The sequence below is a fragment of the Trichosurus vulpecula genome, chromosome 2, assembly GCF_011100635.1.
Source record: "Trichosurus vulpecula isolate mTriVul1 chromosome 2, mTriVul1.pri, whole genome shotgun sequence".
In the NCBI taxonomy this organism is placed as follows: domain Eukaryota; kingdom Metazoa; phylum Chordata; class Mammalia; order Diprotodontia; family Phalangeridae; genus Trichosurus; species Trichosurus vulpecula.
In genome coordinates, this window is record NC_050574.1 from 284,206,010 (window position 1) to 284,231,138 (window position 25,129).

The following is a 25,129-nucleotide window of genomic DNA, read 5'->3' on the forward strand; positions in this document are numbered from 1 at the left end:
TTCATCTACGTAGTCACATTTAGACAAGAATATTCCTACTAAATTGATCCAGATTTCAAATTGTAACATTATTGACACAGTTCTGAAGATTGGTTAAAAAAATCACAAGGATTTAATGCATCACATTAATTTTCAATAAAAATAAGCCTCTAATGCATGTTCATCCAATGAGCTGGATGATGTAGAGGCAGAGCAAAACATATCATTCTCTAGCAGACTAAATCGTTTAATTTCAGCCTTTTAGTGCTATTAGTTTACTTACACACCCTATTTGGTGGAATGCCATTTAGTCTCCCTGGGAACTGTTGCATAATCCATATTTTTTTTTCAAAAAGTAGATATTTTTGCTCATGTGGCTTAAATGGCTTTTCTTTAAAATAAGATTTTAAAAAAAAGTGTTGTCCCCTTCTGCCTAACAAAACAGGTTCCAGTAAAGTAAAAAACAGCAATTATTCAATCATATCGCTTCCCAAGACAGAATTCTAAAAATGTAACATCTCTAAACTCTCATATTACCTTCTAAATCTGTTTCTTTAAATCCATTTAAAACATAAAATCGGACTGAACTAAGATACAATACAATTTTATTATATAAAGGTAGAAGTCCAACCCTACCCAACAGGCATGTTTTAAGCACCAACACTGTGTAGATTCTAGTGCTTATCATAGAGAATACCAAGAAAAAATAAAAAAAGCAGTCCCTAAAGATCATACATTCTACTGAGGGGATACAACATGTAAATAAGTACACACTACATGTGATCATTTGATGATAACTTGAATGTGTATAGTCAGTCAGTTGGCTCACAATCAGCAAGCATTTATTAACTACTATATTCCAGACCCTGTGCCAAGCACCTCAGATACAGAGAAAGGCAAAAATGTCCCTGTCCTCAAGGGACTCACAAACTAATGGAGGGGATAAAATATAAATTATCAGGCACATAAAAAGTATATATAGCATAGAAGGAAGGCGATCTCGAAGGAAGGCATAGAGGTACTAGGAAAAGCCTCCAGTAGAAGAGAGTATTTGATCTGAGGGGAAGCCAGGTGGCACAGTGGAAACAGCACTGGGCTTGGAATCCAGAAACTCATCTTTATAAATTGAAATTTGACCTCAGACGAGTGACTTGGGCAGTGACCCTGGACAAGTCCCTTAACTTTGTTTGCTTCAGTTCCTCATCTGTAAAATGAGCTAGAAATGGAAATGGCAAACCATTCCAGTATCTTTGCCCAGAAAACCCCAAAAGGGGATCAATAAAAAGCTGGACAGAACTGAAATGACTCAAGAACAAAAATTTGATCTGAGTCTTGAAAAAAACCAGGGAAACTAAGAGACCAAGTTGAGGAGGAAAAGCCTTTCAGGAATGGAGAGTTCAGCCAGTGCAAAGGCACATGTTAAACAGCAAATAGGCCAATGTGGCTAAATTGTAGAGTACATGGAGAGAATTAAGTGTAAGAAGAGTAGAAAAGTAGGGGCCAGGTTATGAAGAGTTTTAAATGCCAAACAGAGGACTGTATCCTTTAATTTCAGAGATAATAGGGAGCCATAGTAAATTAATTTTTCATAGCACTTCTACATCTATAACTTTGTATATGTCTTTCTAATTGTGGTTAATGTTTTGTTCTCCCAACTAGAAGAGGCCTAAACTAAGACTTCTAGAAATGAAATTTTCAAACATGATCTAAGTTTTATCAGTTCAATTATAACCTGGTCAATCATTTATCTGTTTTATCATAGAAACATCCATAAAATGTCTTTGCTCCTGTATTTTTTTTATTAATTTACAAATGACATAGAGCAGAGGTATCAAATATGTAGTTTATAATTCACAAGTGACCTACAACCCTCTTGAGTGCAGCTGGACCAGATTAAAATTAATTGGAAAATACAATGTGGATCATATTAACATGTGGTTTTCTAAGTCGAAAATGTGGTCTACAGGGATCCTTATGAATAGTTTAGTGGTCCCTATTTGACCTTGATACCACTACTATAGGTGATATTGAGTATGCATCAAAGAGGTATCAATGCCCCTTCTATACATGCATATTCCCCATATAATATGGCTCAGTCTTTAACAAAAGAGAAAGCTTTCAAGAGGTTTTGAGTAGGCAGCATGTTATACTGGAAAGAATGCTGCACTTGGTTAATATCACCTCAGATATTTACTGTGTGACCCTAAGAATTCCATTTGACCTCTAATCTTCAACTCTTAAATGAATAGAATAATATTTTCACTACCAGTATCATAAAAAGTTGTGAAGAAAGTACTTTATAAACCTTAAAGTGCTATACAGGAGTGAGTTCTTATTACTATTTTGTTTTGGATTCTGTTAGTCAATTTTCACATGATATAATTAGAAATTATTGATGGCTTATGAGCCAGGAAATGATGTCATCAGAATAATGATAATGGGTTGAGTGTTTTAAAAAAATCATAGGACTATATATATAGTCTGGCTTTAGAGCTGGAAAGGAGCTGAAGGGATGACCAGAGCAACTACAGAATTATGAACCTGGAATACTCATTATACAGCAACTATTGCCTATACAGAGAATTTGGGAAAATGTGAAAGATGAAGGACTTTCAACTGTCTTTGAAATGTGTTTAGTTGTAAGTTTCAGCAAGATATCAAAGTGGAAATTCACTGTAAACTGTCAGCTATTCAGAAATAGAAAGAAGGTGAGAGGTCAAAGCCGGAGGTGTAAAATTTGGAATAATTTTGTGAAGGTGGTAATTGAACTGTGTAAATGCATGCGCTCCCACAGGAGCAAGCACAAAGGGAGAAGAACAAAGAGTCTAAAAGAGCACAGTAGTAGAAATAGGAGCTATAAGCAACAAAATACATACATGTCTGTATATATGTGTATTTGCATGTTTATGAACACATATGCATATATGTGTGTATATGTGTGTGGGGGGGTAGTTCAAATCAATAAACAATTATTAAATGCCTACTATGTGCCAGGAGGGGCAGCTAGGTGGTGTGGTAGATAAAGTGCCCAACCTGGAGTCAGGATGACTCCTTTTCCTGAGTTCGAATCTGGCCTCTAACACTTTCCACCTGTATGACCCTGGGCAAATCACTTGACCTTGTTTGTCTGAGTTTTCTCATCTGCAAAATGAGCTAGAGAAGGAAATGGCAAACCACTCCTGTATTTTTTCCAAGGAAACCCCAAATGGGGTCAGGAAACGTTGTAGTTGACTGAAAAAAAAACTGAAAAACAACAACATGTCAGGAATTATGTCAAACACTAGGGATACAAATAAGAAAAAGAAGGATAACCCTTGCTCTCAAGGAGTTTACAATCTAATCTAATTACAATGCTCAAAAGGAATCTGAAAAGCCGGGAGAGGAGTTGGGGGGTGCCCAGTCCTGGGGGTAGTGTGTGCTTCCATGGAGTTGAAATCAAACTGAGAGACAGATAGGAAGTGTACAATGAGCTGGAAAATCCAACTTCTGTCTTTCACAATGAAAAACCTGCAATGGTAGGCAATGCAGTGTTTGTCCCTATTCTCTAAGAGGTTATAATAATAATAATTAGTATGGGTTTTGATATGGCTTTAATTTTTGCAAAGAACTTTACAGATATTACCTCATTGTATCCACATATTAACCCCAGAGAGTAGGTTCTATTATTAGTATTCCTATTTACAGATGAGAAAACTGAAGCAGGCAGAAGTTGTGACTTGTGGTATCTGAGGTTGGATTTGACACTGGTGGTCCTGACTAAAGACGGTGAACTCTGTCTACTGTGCCACCTGTCTGCTGTTTATAGCCCCAAACAAGTATTATTGATGAATCAGCAAAGATTAATGAAAACTAAAACAGAATAAAAAAAAATGTTAAGCCAAGAAAAGAACGAGCAACAAAGCATGTACACAAATAGAGTGAATTGTCTTGAGTGAAGAATTCTGCATTTTCATTGGATGGGCAGTAAAACCCATCAGAATTAAATGTAAAAGATACACACACACACATATATATATATATATATATATATATATATATATATATATATATATATAAAGATATAGGGGAGACAGTGAGTTAATGAAGAAGGCAAAGTGGAATCAAATATCATTACAAAGATCACTAATGTTATTTTTCCAAATCTATCAATATTAACAAGTGTTTTTATATTGCATTGCATCTCAAAGTAAACTGAGAACCATCATTGTTTAGAGAGCTGGCTACAAAGGCAGGAAGGCCTGTCCCACCTGGGACACAAAATGGTGGTCTGAATCTGGGCAGGTCATAGCCTCTCAGGTCTCTAGCAAGGTCTTATTGACCATAAGGTACAGAGACAGTGAATACCTGCATTGGTAGAGTTTTCTCACTCTGGAGTTCCCAATACCAATAAAATCTTGGTTGTGGATTATTAGAAATTTACTCTTATGGTGACACACTAAATCTAGTAAGAGTCTACTATAAGTTTCAAGAGAGAGTCTAGTTCTCTACAATTTTTTTTGTTTGTAAACACATTTATTTTGATGTGCACATGTACAAAATATCTGAATATTTTAGAAAAAGCCTGCACACTGTTTCATTGTTTTTATCCTATCCATTAATATTCTACCATAAGGAAAGAGTCAAAAAATGTGTGTATATATATATATATATATGTATATGTGTGTGTATGTATATATACATATATATGTATATACATATATACATATATATATATTTCTACTCTGTCTGCAGCTAAGTGAGTTAAAATATTCCTGTTACACTAAGGTATTAAACTTCAAACCTTGGTACTGTCAGAAAAACTGAAAATCCATTCACCAAAAAAAAAACCCAACAAAACAAAAAAACCTAAAACTAAGTTATCTTTCTTGGTTCATATACAGTAACTGAAAAAAAATTTCATCTGAAAAAGTGTCTTAAAAAAATAAAAATGTTCTCACTTATATAATTCTCCATTTTCAAATGGAAATGCATTGAAAATAATGATAAAGTAAATTAATCTTACCAAAATGCACCCTAACAAAGAGGTTTCAAAGTTTGCGATGCCATGTTAATGACGTTTGGCTAGTGTTCCATTTTCAAGGCAAGAAATATAATCTGGTTGGCAATTTCAACATGCCTATGCTAAAAAGAACTCAGTCTTTTAGAAATAGTCCAAAGGCTCTTAAGAATGGCTCTAGTTTTTTCCACAATGGCATTCTGGGTCAGAGAAAGCATCTGGCTGAACAACCAGTTCCCTTGGTAAAAGAAACATCCAGCTGAGGTAGCATTTTGTACTGCCCTGAGCACTTAGCTAAATGCAGGCCAAGAGCTTTTTTATACCTATTTTAAACATAAAAGCAAACTGGTAAAGAATGGCCTTGAAAAAGAGCTTAACCCATTTTAAGCAAGATTTTTTTTTCTTTGAACAACTTCTTGATAAACCATGTAAGCAACAGGTCCAAAAAACACCAGGAACCATCTTAGAGAATTTCTGAACATCAAAATATTGCCAAAGAGCTGAGCATACTTCTACCTTTGAGGCCAGATTCACAGACTTTACAAAGATTGTTTTAGCAACCAAGCCACATTCTACATAAGAGGAGGAACTTCTGAGAACTCAATGTGAGATTCATTAGTAGCCTTTTTCAAAAGTAGAAAAATTAATGCTGATAAACTACAGGTTTTAGAAAAAACTGAATGCAGTATCCAACATTTTTAAAAGTCACGACACACACAAAATAAACCCCTCAACATTTATAGACTTTTTTTTAATTTCTTTATTTATTTTTAGTTTACCACACACGGTTCTACATAGTTTTGAGTTCCAGATTTTCTCCCCTCCCTCCCCTCACCCTCCCCAAGACGGCATGGAATCTCATATAACTGTCATGTATAACTTTGCATTGAATTAATTTATGCCCTAGTCAATTTGTGGAGAAGAATTTTGACCAATGGAATGAATCATGAGAAAGAAGAAACAGAACCAAAAAAAAAAAAAAACAACCCAAAAACAAAAACAAGAGAGAAGCAAAAAAGGCGAGCATGTAGTGTGCCTCGATCTGTATTCAAACTTCACATTTATAGACTTTTTAAAAAAGGGTGGGGAAGACAAATTTTTTTTCAGGGAAAAAGTGAAGCTATGTGTTTAAATGAAGCCTCTGGAAACCCACTGCCAAGTTTTACCATCATAGTAAAAAAGAAGTGCTTGACAGGCAGAATCATTGCCCATTGACATAGCCTGGGAAGAGCTGACTAAGGATGGTTTGCAGTGGCTGATTCACTTTCATAGTAAGATTTACCCAGATCGTAGTGACAAGCTGGGCAGCTGTACACCTTGGCTTGGAAGGATCAGTCCAAACAATCCTTGCTAACATTATTCTGGTCCAAAACACTCGACAGCAAATATGCAGGAATGTTTCTTCCACTTTATTCATGAATTTCAGCCCATCCTTCAGTGCACCTAATACTTCATTCCACAGTTTTTCATTGGAGTCATCATTCTTGATGAGAGACTTCTGCTGGGAGGTGAGTTTATACGATTCCACTTTAGTCTTGGACACTGTAATAGAAGAGGCCAGAAAGCCCTCCCTACCCCCTCCTGTCTTCCTTTTCCTCTTCCACTTTCTTTTCCTTGTAGGTGTCAGTTACTCATCATCACCCTTATTATTTTCTTTTTCCTTCTCTTTGTTAGCAACTGCTTCCAAATATCCTTCAGGATACTGCATTATTAAGCCAGGTTTCTTCATCCTGTCTTTCCCTTCCCTTGTCCATGGGACAGGTTCATCATCATCCATCCCGAGGAGGTAATGCCACACAAGGAAAACAGATTTCTCTTTTTCAGGCCAATACTTCACTACCTCGTATATTCCATCATATCAATTCCCTCAAGCTGGGGCACATTTGCTGTGTTTCTGCCCCTTAACATTTATCATTATTATTATTATTTGTTTTTAGTTTTAGTTTATAACATTGAATTCCTCAAGGTTTTGAATTTCAAATTTTCTCCCTCTCTCTCTTCCCCCCTCCCTACCCAAGACAGCATGCAATCCAATATAGGTCCTACATATACCATCACATTAAATATATTTTCACAATAGTCAAGTTGTAAAGAACTATGACCAATGGAATGAACTATGAGAAAAAAGAAACAAAATAGAAACAAAAAGAAACAAAAAAAGAGAACAAATAGTTTGCCTCAATCAGCATTTAGACTCTGTAATTCTTTCTCTGGATGTGAATTGCTTTTTCTGTCATTAGTCTTTTGGAGTTGTCTTAGAACCTTGTATTGCTGAGGAGAGCCAAGTCTATCAAAGTTAGTTATCACAGAGTCAATGTCTCTGTGGTTGTGTACAGTGTTCTCCTGGTTCTGTTTCCCTCAGTCAGTATCAGATCTTATAAGTCTTTCCAGGTTATTATGAAGTCTGTATCTTCCCCATTTATTGTAGCACAATAGTATTCCATTATATTCATATACCACAACCTATTTAGCCATTCCCCAATTGATGGGCATCCCTTTGATTTCCAATTCTTTGCCACCACAAAAAGAGCTGCTATAAATATTTTTGAAAATACAGGTCCTTTTCCCACTTCTATGATTTCTTTGGGGTACAGTCCTACAAGTGGTATTACTGGGTCCAAGGGTATGTACATTTTTATAGCCCTATGGGCAAAGTGCTAAATTGCTCTCCGGAAAGGTTGGATCAGTCCACAACTCCACCAACAATGCATTAGTGTTCCAATTTTCCCACATCCTCTCCAGCATTTATCATTTTCCTGTTTTGTCATGTTAGCCAATCTGACAGGAGAGATGTGGTACCTAAGAGTTGTTTAGGTTTGCATTTCTCTAATCAGTAGTGATTTAGAGCATTTTTTCATATGCCTATAGATATCTTTAATTTCTTCCTCTGAAAACTTCCTGTTCACATCCTTTGACCATTTCTTACCACCCTGGCTGGTTTCCCGATTCACCAGTCCTTGGCTTCAGCTCCACCTTGGTTACTGATAGGAGCACTGCAGTTCAATGCCAGAGCCCTGTTCATGTTGGTGAGTTTTTTTTTTTAATCACAGAACTGCTCTATGGTCCATTAGTTGCCAGAAAGATCCCTGCCCCCACTGCCCCATAAGTGAAAGAGTTGCCATGGTCTATGCCATCTTCATAGATTCCTGCCAGGAAGTAGGTGCTGTCATTGTACTTGCCACACAGGACCTATTGACACCAGACTCACACCCCTGCCCTCTGAACTTCTATATGGTACCAACAGGAATCCCTGGGATTGGTCCATAATGATTAGAAAGCACAATCGTGTACCCTCCTGTGTGACCCACACATTCCATACCCTTACTCCAGTCCCTTTGAGACAACGATGTAGCAGATGCCATCTTTGCCTCCTTTTTGCTTTCTTTTAACTTGTCCCCTGCCAAAACCACTTCCCTGGTATCATTCCCACATTCAGGGCAATATCAGTTCTCATCATATTGAATCCAGCTCAGCGGGGGGTGGAGGCAGTAGATGTGGAATGCCATTTTGCACTCCTCACACATCAGCTTCTTGTCGGGATCTTGCTTTCCTCTGCACTCATAACAGGCACACATTCTGCTGGTCTTATTGCCTTTATCTTTACAGTGTTTGCAAATGGGCCTGCTCTGCCTTTTCAAAGGATTTTCAAAACCAACTGGATTCACACTACCAGGATCCTCAATTTTGTAAACTTCATCCACAGAAGTTATTCTGTATTAGTTCAGAAAATCCCTAGCATCCCCAAGCACTGAATTCGCATAAATCATTTTTGAAGGATCTCAGCATCATCCCAGAAGTTCCTCTTCTTGGGCTCATGAGGATTATAATTTGCCAACACAATTTGTGCAACTTCTAGCTGATGCCATTTTAGTATTATCTGGGCCCAAACTTTTACATCTTTTGATGCCACATTTTCTGGATAGTCTTCATATTTCCTATGATAGATAACATCCTCTTGAGCCACTTTGCCATCTCTACTGTCACTGGATTCTTGGTCTGCTGTTCTTTCTTTCCTTGTAACAGTTACTAATATGGCTTTAAACCATGTTCCCATGTTCACATCCCAGGCATCCACATATTCATTGATCTTATAGAGGCCAAATCCTGAATCAATACAGTTGGCTTAAGCAGCTGGGCCAGGTTGCCCATGAATTTCCAGGTCTCCTTCTCTGTGGTTAGAACTCTTATCAGAGTCACTATGGCCTGAGGAACATCCCAAATCTGTGTCAAAGAGTTCAGAATCCTTCTCTTTACTAGGAACAGAAAGTACAGCTGAGCTTTTTCACACTAGCAGCTGAACAATGTAATTCAGACCAATGCTGTAGTCAGAGATGGATTGTCCATCTTTCATCTGTTTGCCCTGATAAAAAAGCCTTCTTCTCCCTGGTTCCAACCTTAATACTTCCTGGATCTTCAACTTCAGCTCTTCCAACTAGGTAAGCTTAGAGAGGAAGTCTAGCCCATGGGTTGCCTTGCCACCCATGGTATGGGCCTGGATCCACATGTTGGTGGCTCTATGGAAAAGAAGGAAATAAAGGAGGAAGGGAAGGAGAGGAAAAAAGAATAAGGAAAGAAAGAAGGAAAAGGTAAGAGGAAGGGAGAAGAGAAAGGAAAAAGCATAAAGGAGGAAAAGATGAAGAAGAGGAAAAGGACAAGAAAGAAAGGGAGGAAGGAAAAGAAATGATAAAGCCAAAGGAAAAAAATGACAAGAGGAAAGGAAAAGAGTAAAGGGAGGAAGGAAGTAGGAAGAAGGAAAGAAAAGAGGGAGAAAGGAAAATAAAAGGGAAGGAGGAAATAAGGGAAAGGGGAAAGGTGGTAAGGAAGGAAAGTAAAGTTGAAAGAGGAAGAAAAGGTGGGAGAAAGAACTACAGGAAAATAGGAAAAAGGAAACAAGGAGGAAGGAAAGGAAAGAGGGAAGAAGGAAGGAAATTGAAATTGTAATTACACTGAAAGTGTAAAAATGGAAAAAATAGGCTGTTTTTAGGTTATCTACATGTAGATCCACATCTACATCTGTGGTCCCAAAGAGGTTATGAAATCCCATCACCTCAATTACTTGTTGATTTAAATAAAGCACCTAGGTAAAACAAAATGCAGACTTTAAGGATCTCTTGAAACAAGATGGCTTCCATGTATTCATTAAAATGATGTAAGACTTTGTGGTAGGTGCACCTTGCAGATTGTGATTTGCTAAGTATTGACATATTAAGTGAGCTGTAAAGCAGGATGTATGAAGACCTTTTATAGTTTCTAGTGTATGAGGCATCCTATGCATAGTCTAAACCAAAAAATGAGCTCATCTCAATGATATTCAAATATATTTGTATACGAAAACATAATTACTCAAATCAGTAGCAAGATAAAAAGTCATTTGAATTAGTCTGCATGTATGTTCCATCTGATCTTTTTCTTTTCCTTACTGCTTTCTTCTACTTTCTCCTCTCTCCATGTTTATTCCTTTCCTTTTCCAATATCAAAGAACTCTGTTTCCTAATATGAGTTTATCATGTTTTAATTTGAATTGTAATTATGCATACATATAAAATGCACTTAATATTTGATGAACAAATATTGAATTTTTTTAATTTTTCATCTCTGTTTATATATTTTATAATATACATATACTATTATTAACAATAATAATAGCTAATATTTACATAGCAATTACTATATGCCAAGCACTATGTTAAACACTTTACAGATATTATCTCATTGATCATTACAACAGCCTTGGGAGGTAGGAGCTACTATTATCCCCATTTTACAGATGAGGACTCTGAGTCAAACAGGGGTTAAGTGACTTGCCCAGGGTCACATAGGTATATGGGGCCAAATTTGAACTCAGGTCTTCCTGACTCCAGGCTCTGTGCCACCCAGCTTTCCCTGTATGTATTATATAGTATATAATGTATATGCAAACATGTATGTATATGTGAGAAAGCAGGATTCATTATCCCAATTAGTTCATTCATATGTCCTCAGCCTGGTCTCCTGTTTAATTCTGTATTTAGTTCATCTGTCTTCTGTGGTACCTGTTTATACATCTGGACAGATGTTATAAATGTTAAATCTGTGCATTGTATATATAACATATATGTATATATGCACAGAGAATAACGTTTCTGTACATGTGAAATGGGTTGAGTGCATGACTGAATAGGAGGAAATTAGGCTGAATGTCCTTCAGAAAATTGCATGGTACATTCAATGATCCCAAACTGTTTGCTGTTGAAAAAGCCTACCTCTGTGAAACCAATATTCTCTCGGGGGTGCCATCTGACTGCAAATCATAGGACATTACAGTCTCAGAGGAATCAAAGTTACAAGAAAGCCAAATAGCAAAAGAAAGACATGTAGTGGGAAGAAACATCATATTACCGATGATAAGCCATGTAAGAAAACTGACCTAGCAAACAGTTTAAAGGACCACTATGTCTAGAAAAAGAGGTGGAAAAAAAGTTAGATCCAATCTGAATGAGGTAAGTTCCTTCAGGAAGGCATCTAATCCTCGAAGGAGAATTTATGGAAATAATCACATGGCATCAGGAGTGAAAGGATGATTGGAGAAGGTCAAGGGAGTACAGTAGTGTAATAACAGATGCCTCATAGTAATGCATTCACACAATATTCTTCAAGTTTTAAATACTAAAGAATATCCCAGTAAGGAATCCAACTATATTAAGTAATCAAACTTCCCTCCTGTTTACCATATCTTTCTCTATCTTCCATGTTTGTAAACAGGCTTTTTGAAATTACGTGGAGGCACCTATAGGCACAGATATGACCAGACCTGAAAAAGAAATGAAACAGTTAACTTAGTAATGTTCTAAATGTAATGTTTTTCACTTTTCATGTTTACATAGGATAATTTATCTTCATAATTTCGATAGCCGCTGATGATAGGGCCACTATGTGCTTTAAAGGCAACTTCCATGCTTGAAAACAATAAAATTTTATTAGTATTAGAGTTCTGAAATTGGAATTAAAGAGCTAGAAATATGAGGGAAATCTCGCCATCTAAAATTTTTTTATATATCAGAATGAACACAAATAAGGCATTTATCCTTTCCAATTATTAGCCATATAGAATACCTTCCCTCTTAGTTATGCATTACTAAGGCATGAGTAACTATAAAAATAATAAAAGTTGAAATAAAAAATTACTTGATTAAAATATGTTAATGGTATATATGGAGACAAGCTGTTCCTGCCTTATTTGAATTTCTAGTAGCATCACACTGCATCTATAGCAGAATATTATTTCTTTAGGATGCCATTTATACTAATTGTATGCTAGAAATTTGTCTTAGATGTTTATACCCACATGCATATAACTTTTGAACCCTTCAATGCCAGATTATAAGAAATCAGCTAAAATAGCTATGTAATGCAAAAAAATTCCCAAAAGTTATATACTGTTAAATTTAATAGCAAAATAGTTCTCTAGCACAGTTCTATTTGGAAAGAGCACTGGACTGAATCAGGAAATCTAAGTTATTGATTCTGCTCTGACTGTAACTATCTTAACATGTTATTTAAACTCTCTGGGCCTCAGTTTCTGCATTTGTAAAATGTTGGAGGGTGGGCCAAATAATCTTTGAAGTTCCTTCTAGTTCTCCTTCTATGTTTTTCACTGATGCTCATATTTCTAAAAATATATTATTGCTTATAGTTATGTACATGCTCTTTTCACTTTAGGTTTAGAGTGTTACCTCAAAATCAAAACAAATCAGTTCATTCAAAAATTGAACTAATTAAACTTCTCATAGATAAAAACAAAAATCTAATTTCTTAAGTTTTCCATTAACCAATTTATTCTGTGCAGGCAAAACCTTGGTTATTTGGCCTCCCTCCCTTTCCTTCTCCCTTACTTGGATAATTCTAGAAACACATCCAATCAGGGTTTAGAGACATGACCAGTGAGTCCACAGTATGTCTATTAGGCATCTGTTCTTAAAATAGAATCCAGTTCCATTTCCAAAACATTTTCTCCTAATTTGAATTTCACATAAAATTAGTGATGAAGTGATATGTTCTCTGCAAAGGCCTCTAAATAAGGATTGTAAATACCCTGACTGATGTTCCTCCTCTGAGCTGGGCCCCTCCTTTGCTTATCTTTAACAACACTTTAGTTCCCTGAAATTAAAAAGTATGATTTCAGGAAGGGTAGGATGGGAATGACAGCATTTTTATATAAACAATACCATAATATTTTGGAAGTATTGTTTGAAAATTCTTGCCTCAAATTAGTGCTGTGAGGCACTAGAGAAAATCTTTCCTTCATAACTTATTTTATTGTAGGTTAACTTCAAGGCATTCAACATCCTCTTCCATAAAAAAACCATCATTATAATTACCATACCAAGGTCTAAAATTTGGCCTCATCCCGAAACTTGAAATGATTAGAAAAAAGAACTAGATGAATAGAGATGTCAATCTTTTGTGGGTCCTTCACTATTAAATATAATGTGCTTTCTTCAAATGAATGGAATAGGACATTTTTAATAACTTCTCACATTTATTTAGTGTTTCTTGGTTTATAAATATTTACCTCACAGTAAGTCTATGGAATAACTTCTGTAAGTCACTGTTATCCTTGGAGCAGCTAAGTAGTTCAGTAGAAAGAGTACCCAGCCCAGAGTCTGGAAGACTCATCTTCTTGAGTTCAAATCTGGCCCCAGACACTTACTAGCTATGTGACCCTGGGCAAGTCACTTAATCCTTTTTTCCTCAGTTTTCTCATCTATAAAATAAGCTGGAGCAGGAAATGCCAAACCACTCCAGTATCTCTGCCAAAAAAAAGACAAAACCTCAAATGGGGTCATGAAGAGTCTGACACTGACTGAACAGCTGTCATCCTTATTTCAAGGATAAGGAAACCTGAGGCTCAGAAAATTTAATGGACTTACCATAATCATACACCCAATAAGCATCAGAGTTTGGACCCAAACCTATATTCTCTGACTCCAAAGCCAGTGTTCTTTTCACTATACTATACTCCCTCTCTGCTTTATATAAATTTGACATTAAAACCATAGAAACTACTTTATTCAACACAGTTTGTGTTTGTTTATAAATAATTCATTCTCAGTAATCAAAAGTGGGTTTGCTGACATTTTTCAAAACACATGGAGACACGATGAGACCCCTTGGCATGGGAAAATCTTTTCCCACTCTCCTTAGATCGTTTCATTTTTTTTATTCATTTGCCTCTCTACCGCCATAGCGAGGAGCAAGAGAAATGAGTGGCATAACCAAGTTTGTTTGTTTTCAGAATCAGCATGTGCTCTGTTTTTCTAGAGAGGAAAATACAAACAAAAAACAAATGTGTACCATTTTTATAATCATGCAAATAAAATGGCTTTTAATCCATTCATAAAGAAAATTGTGTCAAAGCCAACTAAACCATAACTGTTTAACATATGATACACAATTTTGATTTTAATTAGCATGAATGGGGAATTAAAGCATTAAGGGGCAAATTAATCATGTTCTGCAAAACCTCCACAGCACACTGAATTGTAGGGTTCTGATTCATTTGTACGGAGTTACACATGACCATATGTGTCATATTTATTTTACCTCTGTTCCTTTAACAAAAATCCACTTTATTTTCTATGATTTTAGCTTTTCAGCTTCCTTTCACAATGGTTTTTCACCACTGCTGATAAAAGCTAATGTGTCAGTGGAAGAGGGAAGGGTGAGAAGACTTTAATGTGACTGGAGTGGCTAGCGAGGGAAAAAAATAATTCAGTAAAATAGAAGTCACAATGTGATGAATCTTCAGTTTAGAGTTCACCTTGTATAAGGGAATGTGTGCTTTCATAAAACTAAGGAAGTGATATGCCTTTTAGATGTATACTGAGGAGGGCAAAAGTAACGATGAAGGAAATTGTCTTCTTCTCATACAGATTTAAAATGGAACAGGGATTACTTAGAGATAATACTGCCAGCACTCCAGTCTTTAAAAGGCATTGTACTGATTGCATCAAGCCCAGGAATATTTCAGACCCTTCAAAATGAGATCTAAAATCACCCAAGAGAGTTCATCTTAACCTCTCACCACCCAAAAAAAATAAGTAGTCGAAGAATACATGTTCTTCACATGATAATATACAGTTAAATGGACTACCCACACAGTTAATCTAGGTATGTATATATATATATATATATATATATACACACACACACATATATATCTATATCTAGATAAATATCTCTGTATCTTTATATAAATGTTTCTACACACACACACACACACACACACACGCACACACACATATATCTTGGACAAATATTGGAAATGGACAAAGAACTGGGTCCAGGATTGCTTAGGAGGAGGAAAAAAAAATACCTCAATTTCACTTGGGAGATTTTGCCTTGCTTTTAATCTCAGGTATCTCTGAAACAAAAACCTATCTTTAATACCAGTACTTTTTTGGTAATATGGGATAAGAATTAGAGAATGCCAGTCTCCTAAGGAACAAAATTGCTAGTCATCCAAAACAGAGTAGAAAAATGCATGGTGGACTCAATTAAGCTGTACAATGAGAATTATGAACAAAGAATAGAGTAAAAGTTATTGTTAGAAGGATATATGGCAGTTCCATATAATTAATAAATCAACAAACAATTATCAAACACTAATTACATACCAGGCATTGTACTAAGCACTGGAAAATCGTTGTGGGCACACAGTTGATAGTAAGGAAATAAGGGTATGGTCAAATAGAAGACTCTATAGCCAATAAAGAAGCAAGAAATAGAGGCTCCTCTTCCCTCAGTAGTCCCATGGGTACTGTCTATGAAATAGGTGATTCTCAAAATGTCCATTTAAAATAAATACATATAATGATATAACCTCAGCAGCTAGGAAAGTCATTATATCACAATTATATGTAGATTTTCATAACTTCTTGCATTGTGGCTGTCTTTTTATTAAGCAGTAAGGTATTTACCTTTTGTGTGTTTGCCAGTTGTTGCTTTAATGTCACTTTCTATTCATGCCTTTTAAAATGAGTCTGCAAAGTCATTATAATATATACTGTAGCTACTCAGTGGGGCATTTTTCCTACACAATTTATTTGCTTTGCTTGGCTAACTTCCAATTTGCTTTTTCTTCATCTGACCTCATGATTTATGCCATATACATTTCAGAATAATAGTGGCACATAATAGTCTAACACTTTTAATTTTTTTTTTAATTTTTGTTTCCCTCTCCACCAGAGCCACAAACTTGTACCTTGAAAGACTTTCTGTGCGCAAATGGAGACTGTGTTTCTTCAAGGTTTTGGTGTGATGGAGATTATGACTGTGCAGATGGCTCAGATGAGGTAGGCAACTTTGCAAAATGAAACTAAACTGAAAACAATTCTCTAGAACCACATTTGTGATTATTATTATTCAGTCCAATGAGTGTGACTAGGACAGATATGAAAATGCCCTTTACTCCTAACACATTCAAATAAGTGTTACAACCATCCACTAAGCTGCACACAGCCTGCATAGGGAATAGTTCTTGTGCTCCTATTGACAGTTAATTTTATAGTCTATTTTACCTCAAGTGGTGGATGGCTGGGTTGGGAATAGATGTTTAGAAACCCTATTCCCCATAGCTGATGTCCTTGCCATCTGTGAATTTGTCTATAAACTTGCTGCAATATTTACAGAAATGACTAATATTTTTATGCATTTTAAATAGTGGCTTGTCTACAGTTTCTCTTCTTCAAGAGATGTAATCCTATTGCTTTCAATATGAACTAGAAATTTTCGATAGGTGCAGAGAGCAGCTCATTTATTACATGGCCACGTTCACATTGCCTGAGTGAAAGATTAAGCAATTATTTTGATAATTTAGTGAAAATGAAGGTGATGAAGATGATTAGCTATAAGAAGATGAAGAAGATAGGCTATATATACATTCTGTAACTCAAATGGTTTAGTTAAAATATGTACTGCATGTCTAAATAACAATGATAGTAATAACTTGTAATTTTTATTACTTTAAGGTTTGTTAAAATGATAATGTTTGCTGGAGCAAGAAAATATTTTTGTAGGAACACTTAGGGTTTAAGATAAATTGCCTGAAGGAGCCTTAAAGAACACACACACACATACACACACACACACACACACACACACGCGCGCGCGCGCGCATACGGTATGTGTGTATATCTGTGTGTATCACACAAGTAGTAAGAACACAGCCAAAAGTCAAATCCCAAATAGTTATTTATTTATTTAGTTTTAGTGATAGATAGCAAGGGAGGCTTATTCCTACATTTTGAAACTTGAAGAGGGAATCTACTAATATAAATAGAATTATAGAATTTAATGATAATAAATCAAAGTTCGTTTGCTCTCTCTCTCTCTCTCTCTCTCTCTCTCTCTCTCTCTCTCTCTCTCTCTCTCTCTCTCTCTCTCTCTCCCTCTCTCCCTCCCTCCTATATAGTATTCATTAATATTGCCTGCATCCTAGAGGATCTGTGAACACAATCGGTGCTCTAGCTCCCTTAATTGCCATTTAAATACTAAATGAGATTTAATAGGTTTAAGGTTCTTAAAGGTATAGAAATCATCTACAAGCCATTGTCTTTTTCTTTTAAGTATATCATTGCTGATATCTGCACCTTAAAACCTTTAGCATCATGCCTTTAGTTGGTGTTATTAGCTATATGCAGCTATATGCTTGAATTTTCGTGATTCTTCCCTTGGAGAATCAGAATAACACATTTTACCCTCTATCAGAGATTAGCTCTGCCCACATTGAAATGTAAAGTTATTATAAAAGTTCATCATCAATTAAATACATTACAATGATCTATTGAAAAAATATTTGTAAGTAAAAAGTGGCTGCAATTATTGCCTTTTGTATAGTTACTAAAACATAATTGATCCTCTGTTCCATATAACCTCCAACACTTCCCAGAGCTGCCCAAGCAACTGACTTTATTTTGATGTTTTGCTGTAGCTAAATATAGTAGGAACCTGTTGTAACTCCACTCACTATTACATAGATCTCAAAATAGGATTCCTTTTTTGCAAGCAAAACATTGGGATATAGGATGGGAAAGGAAAGAACAGGATAGAAAAAAAAGAGGGGAGGGGAGAGGAGAAGTGGAGAGAGGAGGAGAGGAGGGAAAATCTCAAATTCTGAAGACACCTAAGATGTCATTTACTTTCACTTGAGCAGGAAACTCTTTTTCCAACATATTTGTCATATGGGCTTCACTCAGATACCTCTAGTGATGGAGTTGGCATGAGGGATTTAAGAATGATCTTCCAAAGCTTCCCATTTTCTTTTGAAATGGCTTTCATTATTAGGAAGTTATTTTATTTGTTCTAAGCTTCAATTTCCTGATTACACTTTTGGCCCCTGGCTTTGCTCTCTGAAGCCAAATAAAACAAGTCTAATTCCTCTTCCACATGACAGCCCTTTAAATACTTTAGTCAGTCAATGAACAAGCTTCTTTAAAATGCCACCTGTACCACAGTCTCTGTTGCGTGCAGGAGATACAACAGAAAACATGGAACAATCCCTGCTAACAAGGAAAATGCATTCTATTGGGAAAGACAACGTGTGCATAGATAAGTATGTACAGAATAAATGAAAAATAATTACAAAGTTTAGGAGGGAAGGCACTAGCAGTTCGGGGAATCATGAAAGATTTCATACAAAAAATAATATTTGAACTGAATCTTGAAGTAATGGATTCTACAAAGCAAAAGATGACAGAGTACATTTAAGATATGAGAAACAGTGGGAAAAAAGCTAGGTGGCACAGTGTATAAAGTCAGGAAGAACTGAGTTCAAATATGACCTCAAACACTTACTAGCTGTGTGACCCTGGGCAAGTCACTTAACCCTCAGTTTGCCTCAGTTTCCTCATCTGTAAAATGAGCTGAAGAAGGAAGTGGCAAACCACTCCAGTATCTTTGCCAAGAAAACACCAAAAGGGGTCACAAAGAGTTGGACATGACTAAAACAACTGAGCAATATCTACAACCAACATGACAACAGCTGTCATTTTCCTGACCTCCAAATCCTTTCAAATTCTCCAGAGGCAACCAGGTAGTACAGTGAATAGAGTGCTGACCTCACAGTCAGGAAGGCATGAGTTCAAATTCAGCCACAAACAATAGCTGTGTGACTCTGGGCAAGTAACCTAAGCTCTATCTACCTCAATTTCCTCAGATGTAAAATGGGGATGATAATAGCACCTACCTCCAGAGTTATTGTGAGGCTTATCTGAAATAATATGTTTAAAATACTTAGCACAATATCTTTCACATAGTAGGTACTCACTAAAATCTTGTTTCCTTCCTTTCCTTCTTTCCTCTCCCTCCTCCCCGGCACTATCTTTCCTCTGAACACTCTCCAGTTTCCAAATGTTATGGGTTTTTTTTTTAAATGTGGCACCAAAACTGAACTTCAGTAGTCATCAACTAGGATTACTTAGCATGACTTTAACTTCATTCTTTCTGAACAATCTCATTGACTCTGTACCATATTTTTTTAAATTTATAAGAATTTATTTTCTCTCTTTTCCTCTCTATAATTAATATGCAGAGTTAAGCAAAGCAAATTCTCATATGTTCATGTCCAAAATATACATCTCATTCTTCAGTCTATCCCTTCTCTGCAAGTCCTATGGAATCATGGTTGGTCATTGCATTGAAAGAGTCCTTAAGTCTTTGAAAATTGTTTATTTTTAGAGTTATTTTTTTATCAAATATTCTTGTTCTTTTCACTTTAGTTTGTATTAGTTTATAAAAATCTCTCCAGGTTTCTCTGAAACTATCCCTTCCATTACTCATTATGGTACAATCCATTACATTTATATACCAGAATTTGTTCAACTAGTTTTCATCATTGACTCATATTAAGTTTGGAGGACAGTAAACCTTCAGCCTCCACCTAAGTCTTCATCATATCACCTGTTCATAGTTATATCTTCTATCCTGTACTTATTCCATTAATTTTTCAAGCTAAATTAAAATTTCACAATTATTTCTATTCATTTTTATCTCATTTGATTAAGCTCATTTTTTTTGGCCCATTAAAACTTTTATAGATCCTAGTTCTCTCACCACAGTGAATGACAACAGGATTCAAATGATCTTGGAAGGCTTATCTCCTAACCTGAGATCTATGAAATTGTTTTGTTTAATTTTTCAATTACTATATTTCAATATGCTTGGTTTCCTTTGTAAGTTTATATATTTTGTTTTTGCATATATTCTTCTGAGAAGAGGCTCATAGACTAAACCAGATTGCCAAAGGTTTCCGTGACAAAAAGAACTTCTGCACTAGAACGTTTAATTGAATCTAATGATATAAAATTCATTGGGAGCAAATTTAAAGTTGTGTCCTTGGATGCAAAAATTCAACTTCACCAGCTAAAGGTGGGGTAGGCTTGGTTACAAACAAGATATTCTGGGAAAGCTCTAGGAGTTCTAATGTATTATAAACTCAATATTAGTAAACAACAGATGCAGCAATCTAAAAAAAAGAAGCCAAATTGATCTTCATCAATTTAGACAGGTATAGCTTCTTCAAATAGTTGGCTAGGTACCATGATTTTGAAAAGTATTGATAGTCCCGAGACAGTGAAGCACTGGAGTCCATGGCCTGTGAGGTCCCTTTGAAGGAACTGGGGATGTTTAACCTGCTGAAGAGAAGACTTCAGAGACACCATCATCACATGTTATTATAGGGATTCTTTTTTTTAATGGATTGATATGCATTGCTATTGAGGTCCCTTCTAGTTCTTGCATCCCATGATTTTGTGATTCTATGATTTTCCCTCAGGCTTTTTGATCCATATTTTAAAGAACTGACCTTTTTCCCTATTGTGAAAGTGAGGGAAAGAATGTGCCCATCTCTGGTCATATGGGACCACTCCTATCCCACACAAATTTTCAAGTATTCCTGACAAATAGATCTACAATCATGGCTACAAATTCTTTTAGTTCCCTAGCTTATAGGTCAGACCTGGCCTGGTAGCTTGAGCCCTGAACAGCAAAATTCTGGTACTTTTTTAGGCCAATTATAGAGTTGGCTATTAGCCCTCTCCTCTTAACCTCCCTAAATATAAAGTTGTAAATCAAGTCAAGAAAGCAATCATGAAGAAGGGAAGTATCATGAAAAAAATAATAACTGACATTTAGACAAAGAAAGTAAAAAACAGAAACAAACCTAATTGGATTGTTGGGAACAAAAGTTTGTGTGTGTGTGTGTGTGTATACAATACATATATGTATATATGTACACATATACAAATACACTTATACACATGTCTACATATGAATGTATATATATCATGCATGTATAGTCATTTTGAATTCATAAGAAATATGCATTAGAAATTCAATCATTATTTTTCTTTCTTTTAGAGAAGATAAATAGTTCAAGTTCAATACATTACAGTGGATGTTCCTTAAAACAGGAAAATCATAAATAGACAAGCACTTTTAATTTTGTAAACAACATTAAAGGAATCTTATTAAACTATCCTATATGCTGTTTATTAAGTATTCTGTTCTATTCTGTCCCCTTATACTCATTATATCCTGAATATGAAGTCATTTATTAATCCATTAATTTATCATAAAACTATTTAATATATACTATGTATATGCATTGGATGTTTCACTCCTACCCCCCCTCCCTTTTTTTGCAACTTAGGTTTATTTTTCCATCAAAATGCTAAGTCATTGTGGTTGCTGGAGGGCACAGAGTTTGGCAACTTTTCTGAATGTATAATTAAATGGAAATCATTGAATTTCACATTCAGTTAAATTTAATAAGCATTCATTATATCCCTACTATGTTCAGCGGTAAAGGAAAAACAAGAACTCCACAGGGTTTACCAGCAGGATAGTTTGTCCATCTCTGAGAAAGCAGCAAGCAATGCATAGAGGGATGTAGAATTTTTGGCTCAGTAAGAAGGCAGATGAAATTCAGTTTTATGCTGATAGTACCAATCCAAAACACTTTTATGATGCCCTGAAGGCTATTTGTGGGCCAAAGACCTACAGTGCATCTCAATTACTCAGCACTGATGGAGCCACATTGATTAGTGGTAAGGACATGATTCTGGAGAGATTGGCCAAACACTTGCATAGTGTTCTCAACAGACCATCATCAACCAATGCTGAAACCATTAACCACATACCTCAGGTTGAAGTCAATCCCTCTCTGCGCTAATTTCCAACCGAAGAAGAGGTTTTGAATGCCATTATGCTCCTCTTGTGTGGCAAAGCACCTGGTGCTGATTCAATTCCAGCTGAGATTTACAAAGCAGGGGGCCCACTGTTCATACGAGTGCTCGCTGAAATCTTCCAAGTCATATGGCAAGAGGAAGCTATCATCCAGGAGTTCAAGGATGCCTCTATTGTACATCTCTATAAAGGAAAGAGAAATAGGTTGTTCTGTCACAATCACAGAGTGGGGAGGGGGGTGGGAAGAGGTCTCTCTCCTCTTAGTCATTGCCAGAAAGATTCTTGCCAGAGACTGATCCTTCATCTGGAAGATGATTATCTACCTGAGAGCTGTGTGGTTTCAAAAAGTATAGAGGAAGAGTGGATATGATGTTTGCTGTCTGACAACTCCAGGAGAAGTGCCAGGACCAGAACAGATGTCTATACGCAATGTTTGTTGATCCGACCAAGGCCTTTGATAGTGGTAGTCATGAGGGCTTGTGGAAGATCATGGCAAAAATTGTTTGCCTAGAGAAGTCAGTCAGTATTGTATACCAGTTTCATGACAGCATGCTTGCACAAGCTCTGATTAATGGATGATGCTCTTGTGTTTTCCCAATCACAGTGGAGGGAAGCAGGGCTGTGTGCTTCCTCCCATGCTTTTTAGCATGATGTTTTTAGGAATGTTAGACTCTTCAACAAGAATGAAAACAGCATCAAGGTTAGCTATCTCACTGATGGTAAATTATTTAATTTTAAAAGGCTACAAGCCAAGACTAAAGTGGAAGAAGAGTCGGTGCGTGTCTTTTTTGTTCACAGATGATTGTACACTCAATGCAGCTTCTGAGACCAAGATACAACAGAATATGGATCAATTCTTTGCCACTCATGACAATTTTTATCTGACAACACTAAGAAAACAAAGGTTATTCACCAGCCAGCATCAAACCATACATATGTGGAGCCATCAGTCACAGCAAATAGAGACATTTTTTATGCTGTGAATCAGTTTACTTACTTTGGCAATATACTTCCTAGGACATATAGATGATGAAATTGACATATGCATTGCCAGAACTGGCTCAATGTTTAGAAGACCCTGAAGGAAAGAGTGGAAGAGAAAAGGTATTAAGCTGCCTACCACACTGAAGGTGTACAGAGCTGTTAATGCTGACCTCATTGTGAAACCTAGATAGTATACCAACACCGTGCCAGGAAAAAGAATTGCTTCCATTTGAATTGTTTTAAAATGATTCTGAAGATCACCTGGCAAGATAACGGAGCAGACACGAGGTCCTTTCTCAGGCTGAACTGCATAGCATTCAAACTTTACTGCAGAGAAGGCTGCTCCAATGGGCTGGTCACATTGTTCAAATGCCAAATGTATATTTGCCTTAAAGACTATTTTATGAAGAACTCACACAAGGCAAGCACTCACATGCAGGTTAGAAGAAGTGTTAAAAGGACATTTTCAAGGTGTCTCTGAAGAACTTTGGAATTGATTGTAAGACATGGGAGATACTGGCAGAGGACCACCTAAGAAGGTGCTGTGCTCTATTAGCAAAGCAGAATTGCAGTAGCTCAAAAGAAATGTGAGATGTGCAAATTTAGAGACATCTCCACTCCAAATATTCATATGGACTATTTGTGCCCAGCCTGTGGTAGAACTTTCTGAGCTTGTATTGGTCTGATCAGCCACATTAATCATTAGTCACTGCCAGAAAGATTCTTGCCAGAGTCCTCCTTAATAGACACCTTGTACCCTGACCCCCAATGTAGTGATGTCATTTTGGTCCTCTTTGAGTATGAAGGGCAACAACCAAACAACCAGACAACAGTGGTGCCAAAATCAAATAGAAATAAATCCTTGCTGATTTTGACTTAGAAAACTACGAATTATCACCATGTTGCATCATATTTTTACTTCTTTTGTTAAATATTTCTCAATTACATTTTAATATGATTTGACTGTACTTTGGAGTTTTATCAGCAGTGAATAAAATACACTGCAACACAAAACTTCATCTTTTTTTCTTGCTTCTCTCCATCTCTCTACTTGACTCCTTCCTGCTCAGTGTGCAGAAACAATCAGCATGCTGAAACATAGAGGAGTTTGGGAGTTATTTTTTCTTCCCCATTTTGTAGACAGTGGAGCAGTGAGAGAACAAGACTGGTGACACATATTTCATTTACTAGGAGCTCTGATAACAGGTTGTAATTCAGTCTCAGCTCATGTGTATAGGAAAGGAATACTGTTTAGGAGGAGGAGACATGTGCATATGGAAGAACACTGACCTGTTTCAAAATAATATTTCATTTCACCTTCTCATTCATACTCTATGAAGGCATATTCCTAGCTGATCTTTCTTTAAAATTTCCTTCATGTAAATACCCACATTGAAAGTGTAAAAATTGATATCTGCTGGACATGGCCAAGTATAATACATCATTTAAAACCTTGAAGATTGAAAGAAAGGGCTTCAGAATGGTAATCCAACAGGCAAAAAGTTTAGGCAAAAGGAGAGAAACAAAACAATGAGTAAATAGAATGGAAGGAAACTTGAGGTGGAGGCTGGAATTGAAAATAAAAATGTTCTTTCTTTAACACGCTATTGCACTTGTTATCCAGGAAAAAAAGTTCATCTGTTTGATTAAAATAACACTTCTCTAAAGGAGCATTCTTTCCACACGCTTTGTAGAATATTTGACCAGTAAAAATAAAGTCATAAGTTACATGTTGTTTTGTTACTTCATTTTATTATAAGCCTTATAGACCATCAAAGAACAACAGGGAAGGAGATATCTTGGCAAATAATACTGTTTTTTTGGCTTTATATAGACAGTCTCAAAATATGACAATATTTTTTGGAAATATGCCAAAGTGGTTGATTATATATATTCATGTTTGTAAACACCTGCCAGAAGATCCAATTTCATTATTTTTGTTATGTT

General features: G+C 36.1%; 1 protein-coding gene and 1 pseudogene across 1 annotated transcript in view; one reads left to right on the plus strand and one right to left on the minus strand.

Annotated features, from left to right (window-relative positions):
• Window positions 1–25,129, plus strand: part of LRP1B (LDL receptor related protein 1B) — a 2,306,513-nt gene that overhangs the window by 2,071,961 nt on the left and 209,423 nt on the right. Inside the window, exon 68 of the mRNA XM_036744555.1 lies at window positions 16,202–16,308. Within this exon, the coding sequence (XP_036600450.1) occupies window positions 16,202–16,308 (107 nt within the window). The remainder of the gene's footprint in view (window positions 1–16,201; window positions 16,309–25,129) is intronic.
• Window positions 6,177–9,479, minus strand: LOC118837591 (annotated as a pseudogene).